The sequence below is a fragment of the Belonocnema kinseyi genome, chromosome 8, assembly GCF_010883055.1.
Source record: "Belonocnema kinseyi isolate 2016_QV_RU_SX_M_011 chromosome 8, B_treatae_v1, whole genome shotgun sequence".
Taxonomy (NCBI): Eukaryota; Metazoa; Arthropoda; class Insecta; order Hymenoptera; family Cynipidae; genus Belonocnema; species Belonocnema kinseyi.
In genome coordinates, this window is record NC_046664.1 from 76248992 (window position 1) to 76269697 (window position 20706).

General features: G+C 23.5%; 1 protein-coding gene across 1 annotated transcript in view; it reads left to right on the forward strand.

Annotated features, from left to right (window-relative positions):
• Positions 1 to 7377: 7377 nt before the first annotated feature.
• LOC117178853 (stress-associated endoplasmic reticulum protein 2) overlaps positions 7378 to 20706 on the forward strand; it is a 16118-nt gene continuing 2789 nt past the window's right edge. The window contains exons 1-2 of the mRNA XM_033370360.1: positions 7378 to 7639; positions 16169 to 16241. Of these exons, the coding sequence (XP_033226251.1) occupies positions 7556 to 7639; positions 16169 to 16241 (157 nt within the window). The 5' untranslated portion in view covers positions 7378 to 7555. The remainder of the gene's footprint in view (positions 7640 to 16168; positions 16242 to 20706) is intronic.

A 20706-nucleotide genomic window follows, 5' to 3' on the forward strand; every position in this document is an offset into this window, starting at 1 on the left:
GATATGATTTTGAACATTTTTAAAATTTCCAAAAAAAGGAAATAGGTTAAGAAATATCAATCAAAATTTCTAATGGATATAAAATATATGTATTTCGAAACTATTCTCATGAAATTTCTTAATTAGACAAAAGTTCCAAAACTTGAATCATTTTCAAAAACATACAATTTTTGTTTTTGAGATGTCCATAAACTTAAAGCATTATTTTTAGTTGATTTGAACAAGATTTATAAATTACCTTGATGACAGTTCACAACTTAACGGTTAAAAATTAAACACATGGAAGTGCAACTTTTAAAAATGTAATAAAAATTGAAAATCGAGTTTTCAGCAATTAAAAAAGCAACTGTTAAAAAGACAGCTGTTAGAAAAGTAACTGTTATAAATTCAGTCGGTGAAAATGTAAGTAATCCAAACTCAAATGTTAAAAATTTAATTTTCAATTATTTTATTTTCAACAGTTGTCAATTTAACTGTTAAACATGAAAGAAAATTGATACTAACATTTTCAACAGTTTAAAATAGAACTGTTGAAAATTGAGGAAAACTGAATTGTCAACAGACGAAAATTCAATGATTGAAAATTTTTAAAAATAGACAATTTAATTTTCAACTGTTGAAAAAGCAACTATTAAAAATGGTAGAAATTTGAAAACTCTATTTCTTCCAATTTTCAAGAGTTGAAAATTCAACAAATGAAAATTAAACTTTCTTAAAATTTCAATTTTTAAAAAAGCAACTTTTGAAAACTCAATTCTTTATCACGTTTATCAGCGATAAAATTATACTTCGGATAGAAATTAAACGTTCTTAAATTTTCAACTTTTAAAAAAGCAACTTTTGAAAACTCAATTTTTTATCACGTTTAGCAGTTGGAAATTTGTATACATTAAAATATAACATAAAATTATTACATTCAAATGAAACAAATTAAAATTTAATCACAATAATTTAATTTAATTTTAATTTTGAATTAAAATATTTGAAGAAAATTGATGTTTTAATTTTTAACTGTTGAAAATGGCAGAAAATTGAAAAATCGATTTTCATCAGTTGAAAATTCTATTTATTCCAATTTTCAACTGTTAAAAAATCAACAAATGAAAATTGAACGGATACAAATTGAATTTTAAATTTGTATTAATTTTCAACATTTGAAAATGTTATTTCTTCCAATTTTCAAAAGTTCAAAATTCTACTCGTTGCAATTTTGAATCTTGAATTTTTAATAATTTTTAACAGTTGAAAATTAAAGTAAATTAAAAATTTAAGAAAATTGATTTTCCTAGCGATGAAAATAGAAGATAGTTGAAATTTTTTAAATGGAATTTTGTACAGTTGACAAATTTAACTGTTGAAAATTGTCGAAAATCAATTTTCAACATTTGAAAATTCTATTTCTTCTAATTTTCAACAGTTAAAAAATAATCAATTAAAGATACAATTTAAAATTTGTATTACGTGTGGACATTTGAAAATTGAAGGAAATTATTTTTTTTTAATTCACTGTTCAGCAGTTGAAAATTGAAGAAAATTAAATTTTCTTACAGTTGACAAATTTAACTTTTGAAAATTCAAGAAACATTGATATTTTAATTTTAACAGTTTAAAATTCAACTCTTGAATATTCAGGATAATTGAATTTCAAATAGTCTAAATGTGTATTATTGAAAACTGAATGAAAATTAAAAATTGAATTTTTGAAAAAGCACCTGCTGCAAGTTGTAGAAAGTTCAAAATTCAAATTTCAACATTTGAAAACACTATTCCTTCTAATTTTCATTGGCTAAAAATTCAACAAATAAAAAATCAATGAAAAATTTAAATTAATTTATAATATTTGAAAATGTGCTTAAATCGACTATGCAGCAGTTGAAAATTAAGGAGATATAATTGTTTTCTAAATTGCAAAATTTAACTGTTAAAATTTGAAGAAAATTTATACTTTAATTTTCAACAATTTTAAATTAAAATTAATTTTCAGCAGTTGAAAATTGTAGGATATTAAAATAACTGAATAAAAATTTATAATTATATTTCAAACTGTTGAAAAGGAAATTATTGGAAATTGTAGAGAATTGAATATTCTAATTCTTAAAAAATTTAACATTGTTTTTTCTACAATTAAAAACGGAAAGAAATGAAAATTTGATTAAAATTGAATATTCTAAAGTTTAAAAATTTAACTGTTGAGAGTCGAAGAAAATTGATACTTATGAATTTTGAAATGTTTAAAATTCAACTGCTGTTCCCCATTGCTATTCCTCATATTGACAAATTCTGTACTTTTATTTCCCTTCATTTTTTTATAAAGCAGTTTCTTGCTTCCATTAAAGTCGTTTTGTATTTTCTTCTCTTCTTCTGCTCTAATTTTATCTTTACTTTCCTTATTTAATCGTTTGAGTAGCCTCTTTTCGTGTCTGTAATCATTTATATGTCTATTTCTTTCCTCATCGCACGAATTTCATCATTCCACCACGCATCACCAGACATTCTTCCTACAACCGCGGTACCACACACTGCGATAGCACATCTAACAATGATATCCCATAACTTTGTCCATGCGCCCTCTATATCTTTGTTTTTTTAAGCTCTTCCCATGTTGTCCTATCTATGCTTTCGATTATCTTATTTTGGAAATCTATTCGCTTATCCGGTTTCTGTAGGTTCTCAATTTTTATTCGCTGTTGTTTTGTTTTCTTTGTTCTTTTTTATTCTCCATTCCCGACCCGATGTTAATTTTCGAGATCAGAAGGTAATGATCAGTATTGCATTCAGGAGCCCTCATGACCCTTGTATCTTTCATTAGCTGTCTTAATCTTTCATCCGCAACAACGAAGTCAATTATATTGTGGCTATTTCCTTTAGAACAGGTGTACATGTGCATCATTTTATGCCTAAAGCAAGTATTTGTAATAAACAAACCCCTTTCTAAGCACAGACCAACTAATTTATCTCCATTATAGTTTGCTCTTGGATCCCCAGAATTATCAAGTACTCTTTCTGTATCCTGATTTTGGATGCCTACCCATCCGTTCATATCTCCTAGCAGAATTATTCCTCTACCACGATTAAAAATATTTATTGTGTCATTTAAAGTGTTCCAGAAGGCGCATTTTACTTCTAAGGGATCACTATCAATTGGCGCGTAGCATGCTATAATAAATAATGTTTTGATTCCTACTTTCATTCTCGCCCACAGCAGTCTGGGAGATACGAAATCATGATCTCCGAGATGCTGCTTCGCTCTTTCATTCAAAATCAGACCTACTTCTTACCTACCATGTGATTCATTATCTACCCCTGACCATATTTCAAATCCGCCTTTCAAAACGTCGTTTTCTATGTCTTTATTTTCGCAGCCCTTTTTCTTTGTTTCAGGCACACATACAATATCTAGTTTCCTTACGTCCATAGTTCCTCGCGATTCTTTTACCTTAATATAAATTCACCCTCCTAGCATTCCAAACACCCAGTCTCCATTCGTCGCCTGAAACATGACTTTTAGCTCTACCATGTGCATGCCTTTTGTCAATTAAAGTTCCAATCCTTTCCGAGGCTATTTTATAGTTTGTATTATTCATTGTTTAGATTACACGCCCGACTACCACCTTTATGCAATAAGTTTATTTTCTGAGTCGAAATTATGTCAACGTTAAGTACCCAGTCGGCACATAATTTGGCGACGTCTTTACGACATCGTTACGACGTCTTCACCACAACTTTACGACGTCCTATGTCCATGTCGTTCAGGCTTTTTTACGATATCGTAAATATGTCGTATGATCCAGCGATGTCTTTACGATATCGTAAGGAGACTGTAACGGCATGGACATAGGATGTCGTAAAGATGTCGTAACGATGTCGTAAAGACGTGTCAAATTTTGTGCCTACTGGGTAGCAATTCGTCATATGGTGGAGATTGTAGTTATAACGTCCGTCCCACCAAACTTCAATTAATAAGCCTAAATCTTTGAATTTATAATAAAAAGAGATTTGCCCCCCCCCCCTCCTGTTCAAAATCTCAGCGTTATTTGTAGTTTTTAGGTTTAAAATTTCTTCTTCATCGTAAAATTATAATAAATTCATATGAATTACTTATCTTTAAATATGTTTCCGGATTTCCTAGTATCTGCATAACGAAACACAATTTTAAGAATGTACAAATATTTAAAATTTAGAATTTTCTATTTGCCTTTTTCCCCAAACTTGAGATACATGACTGGCCTCTTTTATAGTTATTACGAAATTGATACAAAGGACACTGTGAGCTGAATATGTTGAGAGTCGGTTTCCAAATACGTCAGATTCACAAGCCTTAATAAAGCGACGAAGGAGAATTTAAGAAAATCATCTTTAAAGTCCTTTCAAATCCATTGATATTTTGTAAATGCACCATCTAAGCAATTTAATTTGATTAAATTTTCCGGATTTTCAAATACACCGCCAAACTTTTCACGAATAAAACAGTTCAAATTTTGAATTTTCAACTAAATGCACAGATAAATAATTTAGTTCATTAAATAAGTAAAGAAACCAATATTTTAAACTATTGAAAATGGTAGAAAATTGAAAATTCAATTTTCACCAGTTGAAAATCCTATTTATTGCAATATTTTAACAGTTAAAAATTAAATAAATAAAAATTCAAATAAAATCTTTTTTTAGTTTAATTTTCTACAATTGAAAAATTTAACTATAGAAAATTGAAGAAAATTAATACTTAAATTTTCAAAAGTTTTAAATTCAATTTTCAGTAGTCGAAAATTGGACGATTGAAAATTGAATAAAAAATGAAAATTTAATATTCAACTGTTGAAATTTATATATTTGTTGAATTTTCAACAGTTTAAAATTCAACAAATGAATTTTTTAAATAATTTTAAACAGCTGAAAATTGAAATAAATAAAACATTTATTTCTTAACCATTGAAAATTGAAGAAGATTGGAAATTAAGGTAATTTATTTTTCTACAATTATCAAATTTATCTGTGGAAAATTAAAGAAAACTGCCATTAAATTTTGTCAACAGCTTCAAACTCAACTGTTCAAAATTGAAGAAATTTCAAAATGTTTAAAAATCGATTTTTTCCAGTTGAAAATAGAAGAAAATTTAACTGAATTTTCTACGATTGATTAATTTAAAAAAAGAAAATTCAAATGTTGGAAACTTGGGATAATTGAATTTTTATTGGTCGAAAATCCAATTATTGAAAACTGAATGGATATTGAAAATTTAATTTTAAACTGTTCAAAATGGTAGAAAATTGAAAATTCAATATTCAACAGTTGACAATTCTATTTCTTCAAATTTTCAACAGTTAAAAATTCAACAAATAAAAATACAATCATTTTTTAAATTGACTTTTAACAATTGACAATTGGAGAAAAATTTAAATTTTCGAAAATTAATGTTTCAACAGTTAAAAATTGAAGAAAATTATAGATGTTTAAAAATTCAATTTTCTGCAGTTGGCAAATTTAACTGTTGAAAGTTGAGGATAATTGAATTTTTAATAGTCGAAAATTTAATTATTTAAATTTAAATTGAAAATTGAATTCTAAGCTTTTGAAAATTGTAGAGAATTGAAAACTCAAGTTTTAACTGTTGAACATTCTATTTCTGCTTATTTCCAATAGTTAAAAATTCAACAAATAAAAATTAAACAAATTAAAGTCAATTAAATTTTTTTTAGTAATTATGAAAAGTTGAAAATTGAAGTTAATTACAAAATTTAAAAAATGTATGTTTTAGCAGTTAAATATTGAAAAAAATTTAATTAAAAAAAAATTGAATTTTTCTACCGCCGAAAAAATTAACTGTTGAAAAATGAATAAAGTTGAAACTTGAGTTTTCAACAGTTTAAAATTGAATTGTTAAAAATTGTAGAAATTTAAACATTTTTAAAAATTGAATTGTTTTGCAGTTTAAAAAGGCAGAAAATTATATGAAAAATTTATTAAATTTCCTACAGTTGACAAATTTAACTATTGAAATTGCAACTGTTGGAAACTGAGGATAATTTAATTCCTGATAGTCGAAAATTCAATTATTGAAAACTGAAAAGAAATTAAAAATTTAATTTTAGACTGTTGAAATTTCTATTTCCGTCCATTTTCAATAGTTAAAAATTTCGCAAATGAAAATTAAACAAATCAAAATTCAATAAAAATTTTTGATCAATTATCATATGTTGAAAATGGAAGAAAATGAGAAATTAAAGAATGTATGTTTCAACAGTAGAAAATAGAAGAAAATTTAAAATTGTTCAGAATTGAATTTTCTACCGCCGACAAAATTAACGATTGATAATTTTAAACTATTGAAAATGGAAGATAATTGAACATTCAATTTTTCAAAGTTGAAAGTTCTATTTACTTCAATTTTTAACAGTTAAAAATTCAACCAATAAAAATTAAAAAAAAATTTAAATACATTTTTTTATTAATTTTCAATACTAGAAAAGTAAAGAAAATTGATTATATAAAAAAATTGATTTCTCAACAGTTGAAAATTAAAGAAAATTGAAAAAAACTGATTTTCGTACAGTTAAAAATTAAAGAAAATTCAAAATTTTTAAATAAATTTTCTACAGTTGACAAATTTAATTGTTGAAAATTGAAGAAAATTGATACTTAATTTTCAAAAGTTTGAAATTCATTTTTTTTTAAATTGAGGATTATTTGAGAGAATTAAAAATTTTTGAAAATTAATGTTTCAATAGTTGAAAATTGAAGAAAATTAGACATTTTTAAAATTTAATTTTCTAAAGTTGACAAATTTAACAATTGAAAATTGAAAATAATTGAAGTAAAAAATTCATTTATTGAAATTTAAATAAAAATGATTAAATGTTGAAAATTGAAGAATATAAAAAATAAAAAAAAGGTATGTTCCAGCAGTTGAAAATTAAAAATATTTAAATTGTTCAAAATTGAACTTTCTATCGTCGATAACTTTAACTGTTGAAAACGGAAGAAAATTGCATTTTTAATAATCGAAAATTAATTGATTAAAAACTGAATAAAAGTAGCAACATGAATTTTCAACTCTTGAAAAGCCAACTCTTGAAAACTCAATTTTCCATAATCCTGAAAAGTCGAAAATTCATATCAATTAAAAAGATTCATTCATATCATCCGCCATTTAACGCATCTGTAGTTAAAAGAGCATTTGAAAATAATTAAAATTACCCTAATTATAAAGATATCCGATATACTTAATTATCCCAGAAAATTAGTGCAATAATTTCAGCACTTCAAAATTGATCAATAACAAAATAAACAAAATGCTATAAAAAATAGTATTTCGTTTGAACCCGAAAGTGCTGGAATGTTTACGAGCAGTAGTGCCACGCGTTTCTCCGTAATGCCACGGTGGCGTAGTGCGACTGCGCACTGTTGACGTTAGCGGAACTAAGTTACAAGAGAGATTTCCATAGAATCTTCGATGCGAGAAAGACCGCCTGACACATCGGACCGCTCCTGTCAGTTTCTCTTCAACCGGTGCTGGTGCTCTCAATAAAAGATCTCCGTTCACATTCCTAAGAAAAAATGGCTCCAAAACAGAGAATGCGTATCGCCAACGAAAAGGCAACCAAAAACATCACGCAAAGAGGGAACGTTCCAAAATCTTCGGTGAGTCTTAGCACCCTTTTCATCTCCTTTCAGTTGACGTTTCTCAAACAGCTGTTGCTCATTTCAATGCAAAGGTCAAAATTAGGCATCCAGATTCTTTGTAGATAAGGATTTTTCCCTTCGTGTTTTCAGCTCTATTGCAATTTATTTACAATTATTCTCCTTTTCGCGATTTTGAGGTTATAAATCGCAACATCTGGAACGATTGTTCGGCTCCAAAAGTAACGAGTTTCGTGCAAGTTTGGGCATTTTAGCACAAATTAATAAAGTTTGGTTTTTATTTTTGTGGAATATTTTTTAATGCTTATCAAATTGTGAAGAATTTTTATCCTGGAGTGTCTATGAGGGAGAATAAAAAAAAAATTCGCAATATAGGAACGAAAAGTAGGTGTCAAAATTATTTCCTCCGCAGGAAACAAATAATAAACAAATTTCTTTCATTTTAGCAACAATTTTAAAGAGCGCAATAAGAATATATCGTTTGTTTCGCTCTATTTTAAGGTAGAAAATGCTTTTTTTCTGATTCGAATAAATGGGAAAATATAAATTTTTCTAAATGAACTGCAAATATTTTGGACTCTTCTCCCCCTTTCTGAAATATTTTTGCAATTTTATCAATTTTTTTATAAAAATTGGAAATTAGCTTACTTTTGAAGTTTCGTTAAGATTTTTTGTTACGAATGTTTCGTTAAAAATAGACTTATTTTTTGAAAATTGATCTTTTGGGTTAAAATACGTATTTTGAGTTGAAAATTTAACTCTTTTGTAGAATATTAATTTTTTTCGTTGAACAATAAACTGTTGAAAATTCATCAATTTGCACAGAACATTCTTTTGGATTGAAAATTAATTTTTTTTTATTGAACATTCATCTTTTTGTTGAAAATTCATATTTTTTAGTCGAATATTCCTTTTTTTTTTAAATCCAAATTTTTTGCATTGAAAATTCAACTGTGTTACAGAAGTTTCGGCTGTAAGAATGCCGTTTCCATATCAAATTTTTAAGGAAAAAAATCGATTTTTCTGTAAAACAGTTAAATTTAAAATCCAAAAATATTCTTAACTAAATTTGTTGAATTAGCTCTAAACAGATGTCTTTTAACAAGAATATATGAATTTTCTGCGAAACTTTAAACCCCAAAAATTTTGATTTTCAAGAAATAGATGAATTTTAAATCCCAAAGAATATTTTTTTATTAAATAAACAAATTTCTAAGGAAAGAAGATGAATTTTCTGCAAAACTGTTTAATTTTTAATATGAAAAAAAAGAATTACTAATCCGAAATAAGTCTTCTATTTAAATAGTCCAATTTTCAACAAAACATTTGAATTTTCCAAGCAAAAATATATAATTTTTCAACACAAAACATACAATTTTTACCCAAAGAGATAAATTTTATAATAAAAAAGTGAAACTTTTAACATAATACATAAATACCTAAAAATGGTAACGGAACTCTTACTAGACGAAAGATGAATTTTCTCTAAAACAGTTGAATTTAAAAAAAGAATAACAAAAAATTTTCTACCAAAAAATATGAATTTTCAGTTTCAAAGTATTTTTCCCTTTAAATATACAAATTTTTAACAAAACAGTTAATCTTTCAGCTAAAAGGATATCTTTTAACAAAAAGATATGAATTTCTTACGAAAAAATTAAACTTTCGCCACAAAAAACTTAATTTTGAACGAAAAGATAAATTTTAAAACAAAAAGAATTTTTTGTTCAAGCAGGCGCTTTTTTAACAAAAAATTGAATTAGCAACTAAAAAAATTATTTTTAACAAAAAATATCAATTTTAGATAAAACAGTTACATTCTCGAGCCGAAAATATAAATTTGCGACAAAAATATGAATTTTCAATCCAAAAGAATGTTGTGTTCGAATAAACGAATCTTTCACAAAATTAGATGAAATGGCTCTGAAAAAGTAAATTTTCAACGCAAAAATGTGCAATTTTTACGGACAGAAATAAATCTTAAAACAAAATAAAATTTTAAAAAATCCATAAACTTGCAATTTTAACTAAAAATGGAAACGGTAAATTTACAATTCAAAAGAATTATATTCTGTAAAAAAAATGAATTTTCAACTCAAAAATTTGAATCTTGAACTAAAAAGATATCTTTTAACAAAAAAATATGATATTCCGAAAAAAATTTAACTTTCGACAAAAAAATCTTAATTATGAACGAAAAGATCAATTTTGAATCGAAAAAAAGGTTCAGTTCGAATGGCCAAATTCTTAACAAAAAAAAAAAGATGATTTTTCTGTGAAACAGTTAAATTTTAAAACGAAAAGAATTTTTTCTTCAAGGAGACGAATTTTTAACAAAAAAATTTAATTTGCAACTAAAAAAAATTATTTTTGTGTAAAACAGTTAAATTCTCAAGTTGAAAATCTAAATTTTCGACCAAAAATATGAATTTTCAATCCAAAATAATGTTATGTTCGAACAGAAGAATTTTTAACAAAATTAGATGAATTGTCCCTAAAGCAGTTAAATTTTAAATGCAAAAATATGAAATTTTTAACGCAAAGATATGAATTTTAAGAAACAAAAGACTAATCTTTTGTAAAAAAATTGAATTTTTAACCCAGTACTTTAAATTTTCAACTAAAAAGATGTCTTCTAACAAAAAAATATGAATTTCCTAAAAAATTTAACTTTCGACACAAAAACTTAATTATGAACGAAAAGATCAATTTTGAATCGAAAGAAAGATTCAGTTCAAATGGCCAAATTCTTAATAAAAGAAAAAGATAATTTTTCTGTGAAATAGTTAAATTTTCAACTCGAAAAGATAAATTTTAAAACGAAAAGATGCATTTTCAACAAAAAGATGATTTTCGATCTCAAAGAATGTTTTGTTTAAATAGAGAAATTTTCAACAAAAAAAGATAAATTTTCTGTAAAACCTTTACATTTTCAAAAAACAAAAAATATGAAATCATAATCTAAAAGAATTTTCCCTTTAAATAGGAGAATTTTTAGCAAAGCAGGTAAATCTTTAACTAAAAAGCTGCCGTTTAAAAAAAATGAATTTCCTGCTAAGCAGTTAAAATTTGACAAAAAAATCTTCATTTTCAACCAAAAGATGAATTTACAGTCCAAAAGAATGTTCTGTTCAAATAGATAAATTTTTAACCAAAAAAATAGGAATTTTCTGCGAAACAGTAAAGCTTTCGATTGAAAAACCTTCATTTTCAACGAAAAGATGAATTTTTTAATTAATAGAATGTTCTGTTTAAATAGAAGAATTTTCAACAAACCTGAATTTTCAAACAAAAAGATGTATTTTTAACAAAAAATATGAATTTTCTGTGAGACAGTTAAATTTTCCAGCCAAAAATATGAACGCTCAATCTAAAATAATGTCCTGTTCAAATAGACGATTTTTTAAACAAATCAGATGAATTTGCTCTAAAAAAGTTAATTTTTTAAAGCGAAATATGAATTTTCAACAAAAAAATAAATAAAAATAAGTGAATTTCCATTCTAAAAGAATTTTCAACTAAAACGATGTTTTGTAATAAAAAAATATGAATTTTCTGCGAAATATTTAAACTTTCATCCCAAAAATATAAATTTTTAATGAGAAAATTAATGTTCAATCCACAAAAACCAAGAATATGAATTTTCGGTAAAACAGTTAAATTTGCAAACGAAAAACATGCATTTTCAACCTAAAAGAAATACTGTTTAAATAAAAGAATTTTTGACAGAAAAAGATTGATTTTCTGTAAAACAGTTAAATTTTCAACCGAAGAATATCAATTTCAAAAAAAAAAAAATTAATAAAAAAGACAAATTTTCAATCAAAAAGAAAGACTGTTCAAAACTATGAAATTTGTAACTAAAAAAAATGGATTTTTCTGCAAAAGAGTTAAGTTTTCAACCCAAATATAGGAATTTTCAAGGAAAATTTTCGTTTTTACAAGTTTAATATCAACGTGTGATTTGAACAGAGCATTCTTTTGGATTGAAAAATCATCTTTTCGTTGAAAATTAATATTTTTGGGGTTAAAGTTTATTTGTTTCGCAGAAAAGTCTTTTTTTTTAAGACATATTTTTAGTTGAAAATTTAACTGTTTTGCTGAAAATTATATTGGATTAAAAATTCATATTTCGCGTTAAAAATATTTTTGGGTGAAAAATTTAACTGTTTTACAGAAAATTCATTTTTTTTGTTTGTTAAAAAAGACATTTTTTTTCGTTTAAAATCCAATTGTTTTGTGGAAAATTTGTCTATGTGATGCGAAAATTCTTTTGGATTGAAAATTCATATTTTGAGTTAAAACTCGTATTTTTGGGTTGAAAATTTTTAGTGTTTGACAGGAAATAAATCTTTTTGGTTGAAAAATCAACTGTTAAAAATTCTATTTTTTGAACAGAACATTCTTCAGGATTGCAAATTCATTTTTTTTTTATTGAACATTCATCGTTTATTGAAAATTTATATTTTCTAGTCGAATATTCTTTTTTTTTTTTTAATGCATATTTTTTGCGTTGAAAAGTCAAATATTTTACAGAAGATTCATCTTTCGGCTTGTAAGAATACCGTTTCCATTTTTAGGTAGAAATGCAACTATTTGTTTGAAAATTCATGCATTTTGTTAAAAGTTTGACTTTTTTATTACAAAATTTATATCCGGGTAAAAAATTTTTTTTGTTAAAAATTTACATTTTTAGTTTAAAAATTCAACTGTTTTGTTGAAAATTCGTTTGGATTGAAATGTCATCTTTTTGTCGATAATTCATATTTTCGGGTTGAAAAATAAACTGTTTTACAAAAAATTAATTTTCTTCTGTTAAAAATTTCTCCATTTAAACAGAACATTCTCTTGGATTGAAAATTCATTTTTTCATTGAAAATTAATATTTTTGAAATGGAAGTTTAAATGTTCCGCAGAAATTTCATTTTTTTTTTTATTACAAAAACATCTTTTTAGTTGAAAATTCAACTGATTTTTGAAAATTTGCTTTTTATATTCATATTTCGTATTAAAAATTAATTTTGTTAGATACAATTAATCTAATTTGTTTAAAAAATCGTCTATTCGAACAGGACACTTTTCTAGATTAAGAGTTCATATTTTTGGCTGGAAAATTTAACTGTTTCACAGAAAATTCATATTTTTTGTTAAAAGAAACATATTTTTGGTTCAAAATTCAACTGATTTGTTGAGGATTCGTTTCCGTTTTTAGTTAAAATTGCAGCTATTTGTTTGAAAGTTCATGTATTTTGTTGAATTTTATTTTGTTTTAAAATTGATCTCTTTTCGTAGAAATTTCATATTTTTGCCTGTTAAAATTCATATTTTTGGTCAATTTATATTTTCAACTTGAGAATTTAACTGTTTTACATAAAAATGATCTTTTTTGTTAAAAATAATTTTTTTGAGTTTCAAATTCATTTTTTTGTTAAAAATTCGTCTGCTTGAACAAAAAGTTCTTTTCGTTTTAAAATTGATCGTTTCGAGTTGAAAATTTAACTGTTTTAGAGAAAAATGATCTTTTTTTTTGTTAAGAATTTGGCCATTTGAACTGAACCTTTTTTTCGATTCAAAATTTATCTTTTCGTTCATAATTAAGATTTTTGTGTCGAAAGTTAAATTTTTTCAGGAAATTCATATTTTTTTGTTAAAAGTCTTCTTTTTAGTTCAAAATTCAAATTTTTAGGTTAAAAATTCAATTTTTTTTACAGAAGATTAGTCTTTTGTTTCTTAAAATTTATATTTTTGCGTTGAAAATTTAACTGCTTCAGGGACAATTCACCTAATTTTGTTCAAAATTCGTCTATTCGAACATAACATTTTTTTGGATTGAAAATTGATATTTTTTGGTCGAAAGTTCATATTTTTCGGCTTGAGAATTTAACCGTTTTACATGAAATTCATGTTTTTGTTGTTAAAAATAATTTTTTTTTAAATTGCAAATTCATTTTTTTGTTAAAAATTCGTCTGCTTGAACAAAAAATTCTTTTCGTTTTAAAATTTATCTTGTCGAGTTGAAAATTTAGCTGTTTTAGAGAAAAATGATCTTTTTTTTTTTTGTTAAGAATTTGGCCATTTGAAAAGAACCTTTTTTTCGATTCAAAATTTATCTTTTCGTTCAAAATTAAGATTTTTGTGTCGAAAGTTTAATCTTTTAGCAGGCAATTCATATATTTTTTGTTAAGACATCTTTTTAATTGAAAATTCAAGTAATTTTGGATGGAAAATTCATATTTTTATTAAAAATTCATATTTTCGGGCTGAAAAAATAAAACTTTTACACAAAATTCATATTTTTAAGTAAAAATTAAACTGTTTTGTTGAAAATGGGTCGATTTAAACAAAAATGTGTCATGGAATGAAAGTTTATTAAGTTTTTTATTGATAATTCATCTTTGTTGAAAATTCATATTTTTTTTATAATTAAACTGTTTAACAGAATATTCGTCTATTGGCTTATAAGTCAAATGTTTTCATTTTTACCGAAAAATACAACTATTTGTTTGAAAATTTGGCATTTTTTATTTAAAAATTGATCTTTTCTAGTAGAAATGTTATATTTTCCAATTAAAATATCAATTGTTACATTTATGTTGAGAATTAAATTATTTGGTTAAAAATTAACGATTTTGTTGAATATTTCATTATTATTTTTATTATATCTTTTTAAAAAGATATCTTTTTTCGTCAAAAATTTAATAGTTTTGTTGAAAATTCTCTTAATTGAACATAAAATTGGTCTTTTTGTATTGAAAATGCGTTTTTTTTTGTGAAAAATTAAACTGCCTTCTAAAAATTAAATTATTTACTTGAAAATTAAACTATTTTTGATTGAAGTTTAATATTTTTGCTTAAGAATCCGACTATTTGGTTGAGAATTGATCTTTGGAGGTTGAAAATTCATCTTTTTTTTGAAGATTTATATTTTCGGGTTGAAAATTTAACTGTTTTATAGAAAATTGATCTTTTTGATTAAAAATTAAACTGTCTTGTTAAAAGTTCGTCTATTTGAACATAAATTTCTTTTGGATTGAACTTTTTTTTATTAAAAATTCATTTTTTTTTTGAAAAATTACTTTTTTAAAATTAAAATATCAACTATTACATTTTTGTTAAAAATTCAATTATTTGGTAAAAAATTAACTATTTTGTTGAAGATTTTATTATTATTCTACCGCGTTAAAATTATATCTTTTTTTTCGAAAATTCAACAGTTTGATTAAAAATCGCTTATTTGAAAATAAAAAATTTTTTTTTTTCGTCTTAAAAATTCATCCTTTTTTGTAAAAAATTCAACTGTTTTCTAAAAGTTCATAATTTATTTGAAAATAAAACTATTTTTGATTGAAGTTTAATATTTTTTTAAATTAAAAATCCGACCATTTGGTTGACAATTCAACTGTCTTGATGAAAAATCATCGTTTTCGTTGAAAATTCGTCTTTTTAGTTTACAAATTCATTTGTTTCATGAGAGATTTCATCTCTCTCAACCTTTTTTTTTTAAATTGTTGAAAATTCTTTTTTTTTTTTTGTTAAAAATTAATTTTTCAAACGGAAAATGTAACTTCTCCATTTTAAATTGGATATTGATTTGATTTAGTTGTGAATTATTCTTTTTATTAAAAATTTCAACTGTTTTACATAAAAATTGTATTTTGGCTTGAAATTTGAAGAATTTGGATGAACTTTTTTTTCTTTCTTGAATGAAAAATCTTTCTAGGTTGAAAATTTGTTTTTTCAATTGTAAAATTCATCACTTTGGTTAGAAATTGGCCTATTTGTCAGAATAATTGTTTAGTTTATTATTAAAAAACAATTTTTCCGCTTAATTTTTTCATTTTTTCTTGTAAATGTATCTTTTTTAGTGGAAAATTGAATTGTTCGTTTCAAAATTTATGTATTTTATTGAAAATTCGTTCTTTTGATTTTTTTAAATTAATCTATTTTGGTTATAAAAGCTACTGTTTGTTTAAAAATTCAATTATTTATATAAATGCAACCGTTTTTTCTTGAAGTTTGATCATTTTTGTTTGAAAATTCGACTATTTGGATGTAAAATTATCTTTGTAGATAGAAAATTAAAAAATTTAACGATTTTATTAAAAATTGAAGTTTTTTTATTTAAATGTAATCTTTTTTTTAATGAAGATACAACTGGCTTTTACAAAATTCAATTATTTGGTTGAAAATAAAAGTTCTTTTGGCTGAAGTTTATTTTTTTCGTTTAAAAATTCAACCACATGATTCAGGATTCATCTTTAACGGTGGAAAATTTAACTATTTCGTTAGAAGGTCCTTTCTTTTATAAAAAAAATTAAATTATTTCATTAAAAATTCATCCTTTGGGATCGAAAACTCATATTTTACAGTAAAAAATTTTTTTTGGTTAATATAAATAAATTTGAAATTTTTTATATTTGAAATCTGAAATTGTTTTAATTTATTTATAAAAGATTCTATAAAAAATACTAATTAATTTTGAAAATGAATGGGGAATCAAATTTACGAGAATGGTGTTTTTTTTTACAGAAAGTGCAAGAAGAATCGAGTCCTGTAGGACCCTGGCTCTTGGCACTTTTTATTTTCGTGGTGTGTGGTTCTGGTGAGTAGATCCTTTAATTTATTAAATTTTACATGAAACGAAAATTTATTTTTCGTTTTACATAATTTAATTTTAATTCCGACCAATTTTAGTAATTTGGTCCACTGGAAGTAACTGTTATTTTTTAGTGTTTAATATTTAATTAAAATAATTTTTCTGAATTGGAAGAGGGAACTATTTTTATTTTTAAAATTTCCATTGCATTTTTTTTAGCATTTTTATTTTATTTTTTTTTTAATTTTTAGTTAGGAAATCTTAGTTTTTAATTGTTTTATCTGATAATTTCTTTCGCAATACCTAATCATTTAAACCTTTTTTATATTTTATGAAAGTTTAAAGAATTTCGTATTTTTTAGCTTTTAATTTTAGCCTTAGAATATAAAAAATTGTAATTAATCCTTTAAGAACTGTTTGGATTTTAAAATAATTAAAATTCATGTAATACTTAAATTTTATTATCTTAAAAATTGAAGAGAATTTTAATTTCTAGTATTTTCTACATTTAGAAAATTATGATTCAAATTTTTACGACATTTTTATAAAAGTTTATTAAAATATTTGAAATGATTCATCGTGATAAGAGCAATGACGTCGTTTATACGTTGATTTCTGTACACGAATATTTCTGCGCAGTTTTTTTTATCAGTCTTGGAAGAATCAAAATTATGTGTACATAAAAGTATATTTGTTTTTAAAGAAGGTGGAATTATTTGCGAAACATCTAGAATTTCAATGGAAACTTTTTGAAATAAAATTCAAGTATAAAATAATATCGATTTCAAAAAGGCGTTTTTTATTACAAAAATTTAATGAATCATTACAAAATGTAGGATTTTAAATCAAACGTTTCAAAATGGAACAGTTTTAATATATTTTTATCACACAAATTTTTAATGAGTCGTTTAAAAATGAAGAATTGTTTATAAATTTATTCGAAATTCATATCATGAAAGGCTTTAAAAATTTAACTTTTATTCTGTATTTTTTCACTCATTTGGACTTGAAAATTATATATTTTTTTAAATTTAATCTTGAACATTCGAGAGAATTCGAATTTACAGTGCTTCTACATTTAGAAGAATATTATTCAAATATTTCGCAATTTTTATAACAGTAAATTAAACTGTTAAACATGAGTCATCGTGATAAGAATAATTACGCAGTTTCTACCTCTTTTTCTGGATAAATCCAAATTGTATTTACACAAAAGTATATTTGATTTTAAAGAAGGTTAAATTATTTATGAAGCATTTACCGAATTTTAATGGAAAATTTTGTCGAAATAAAATTTAATTGTAAAAAAAATATAATCGTCAAGGAAAGTGTACTAATCATACAAATGATTTTGAAATACTTCAGGGTATTTTAAAAGTTTTTTGGGATATTTTAAGAACTTCTGAGACATTTTGCATTATTTCATCCTGAGTTATTTTTAATTCGTTTGAACTTTTTAAATTTATTTCAATTTTTCTGAATTTACTGAATTCTAATTAATTGAAGTAATTAAAATTTTTTATATTTAATTGATCCTAATTATCAATTGATAAAATAAATGTTCAGGGTATTTTTGTTTATTTCAGATTATTTTTAAATATTTCAAATAAGTTTTAATTGATTTCACTAGTTTAATCGGATTTCAAAGGATTTTTATTATTTTAGGGAATTTTAAAAGATGCAAAAGAATTATTAATTAATTTCATTAATCCGTTAATTCGCAGGATTTTATAAGGTTTTAATGAATTTGTCTTTTAAACTCTAATTTTTTAATTTAATTGATCCTGAGGGTCAATTGATAAAATGATCGAAAGGATTTGAGAAATTTTCAAGATCTTTTAATTTGAAATATTTTAGGGAATTTTAAAACAATGAAAAGTTTTTTAAAAATAATTTCAATAATTTTAAAGCGTTTAAAATATTTTCGGATAGAGAATTTTTTAGAATTTCGAAAGATATGGAATGATTTAATAGAGTTCTATAAAATTTCCGAGAACTTCAATGACTTCTGGAAATATACTAATAGAATTTTACGTATTATGTCATTTCGTATTATTTCATCCTGAGTTCTTTTAAATTTGTTTGAATGTTTTAAATTCATTTGAATTCTTCTAAATTTATTTAATTCTAATTAATTCAAGTAATTTAAAAAAATTATTTAAATTGTGTATTTAATTGTTCCTAAGAATCAATTAATAAAATAAATTTTCAAGGATTTGATATTTTTAAAAACATTTTTTAAAAATTCTAATATTCAAGAGCTGAAAAAAATTTCAAGGCATTTTAAAGGATTTAAAATATATATTTTTTTTATTTTGGGTTATTTTAAAAGATAGCAAATACTTTTTTTATTTATTTCAGTAGTTTAATGGAATTGGTAAGGTCTTGAAATATTTTAGAGGATTTTAAATAATTTATTTAAAAAAAAGTAAGATTGTTCTTAGCGTTTCAAAGATTTTAAGAGATTTAAAATTTTTTTTTGGAATTCACCCTGAATTTTTATTAATTTATCCTGAATCTTTTTAAATTCTTTGGAATTTAAAATTTTTAATTGATCCTGAGGCTCAATATTGATAAAATCAGTAAAGGATTTTAAATATTTAAATTTTTTCTTCTTCAAATTCCTCGGCATTTACAAAATAATTAAATTTGTTTTAAAGATTTTGGGGTATTTTTAAAACTTCGGAGACTTTGAACGTTTTAACGAATTTTAAAGCGTTTCAAATATTTTTGGATAGAGAATTTTTTAGAATTTCGAAAGATATAGTACGATTAAACAGGATTCTATAAGATTTTCGAGAGCTTTAATGATTTGAATGGATTTTAAAGCTCTCAATATATTTTAATACATTTTCCAAGACTTCTGAAAATATACTCATAGAATTTCACGGGTTTTTATAATTTAGTGGAGTTTGAAGAATTTATTGACGAGAAGAGAAATATTTTGTATTTAATTGATCCTCAGAATCAGTTGACAAAATAAATGTTGAGGCTTTAAAAAAATTGAAAATTTAAATATTTTTGTTTATTTTATGTTATTTCAAAAAATACTAAATAATTTTTTATTGATTTCTGTAGTATAATGGGATTCGAAAGGATTTCTAATATTTTACGGAATTTGAAAAAATTCCAAAGAGCTATTAATAAGTAATTTTTCAGTGAAATATTTATTATTTTAATTGAAAATTCACCTCGTTGGTGAAAATTTGTCGTATTTATTGTTTAAAAATAGTCAAATTGAAATTTTTACTATTCTAATTAAAGATAAATTTATTTAGTTGAAAATTCATCGTTTCATGTTAAAAATTGATTTAAATGTTTGAGGGTTGAATTACTGTGTACAAAAAATTATTTTTTGTTGAAGATTTATAATTTTAATTTAAAATTCACCCCTTTCATTAAAAATTTGTGTATTTATTGTTGAAAAATAATGATTTAAAGTGAAATTTAAACTATTCTAATTGAAGACTTAAACAGATTGAAATTTGCTGAAAGTTGAACTGCCTAATTTGTTGAAAAGTTTTTTTTTATAATTATAAATTGAACTACTATTTCAATGGAAGATTTGTGATTTTAGTTGAAAATTACTTTTTTTCATTTTTAGTTATTTTATTGTTAAAAACTCATCATTTTAATTAAATACTCATCTGTTTGATTAAAAATTATTTTGTTTGTTTGTTGAATTTTTCTAAATTGAAAATTGAACTATTTCAATTGAAGATTCATGATATTGGGTGAAAATGATTTTTGTTGTTGTTGAAAAATAATTGTTATACTTGAAAATTTAACTAGTCTAATTAAAGATTTATTAGTTTTCATTCATTAGTTTTAGATTCATTATTTATTAATTTTTTATGTTCAAAAATAATTTTTCAATTTGAATATTGAACTATTCTAATTAAAGATTCATCATTGTAGCTGAAAGTTGAACTTTTTTAAAATGAATTTTGAATTGAAATATTTCATATGAAGATTCATGATTTTAGTTGCAAATTACTTTTTTAATTTTCAAGTACTTTTTTGTTGTTGAAAACTCACAATTTTATTTTAATATTCGCCATTTTTATTGAAAATGATTTGTTTTTCAAAATAATTTTTTTTAATTGAAAATTTAAATAGTATAATTAAAGATTGATCAATATATTTGAAAATTTATCGTTTCCTGTTAAAAATTGATTTACATGTTTGAGAGTTGAGTCTCTATGTAAAAAAAAATTATTTGTTGAATATTTATAATTTTATTTCAAAATTTACCTCTTTGTTTAAAAAATAGTTTTTTCTTCAAAAATAATTGTTTAAATTAAAAATTGGACTTTTATAATTGAAGATTCCATTTTTGATAACTATTTTGTAAAAAAGTCATTTTTTAAAATTGTAAATTGAACTATTTCAATTGAAGATTCATGATTTTAGTGGAAAATTACTTTTTTAATTTTGAAGTACATTTTTCTTTTTGAAAACTCATAATTTT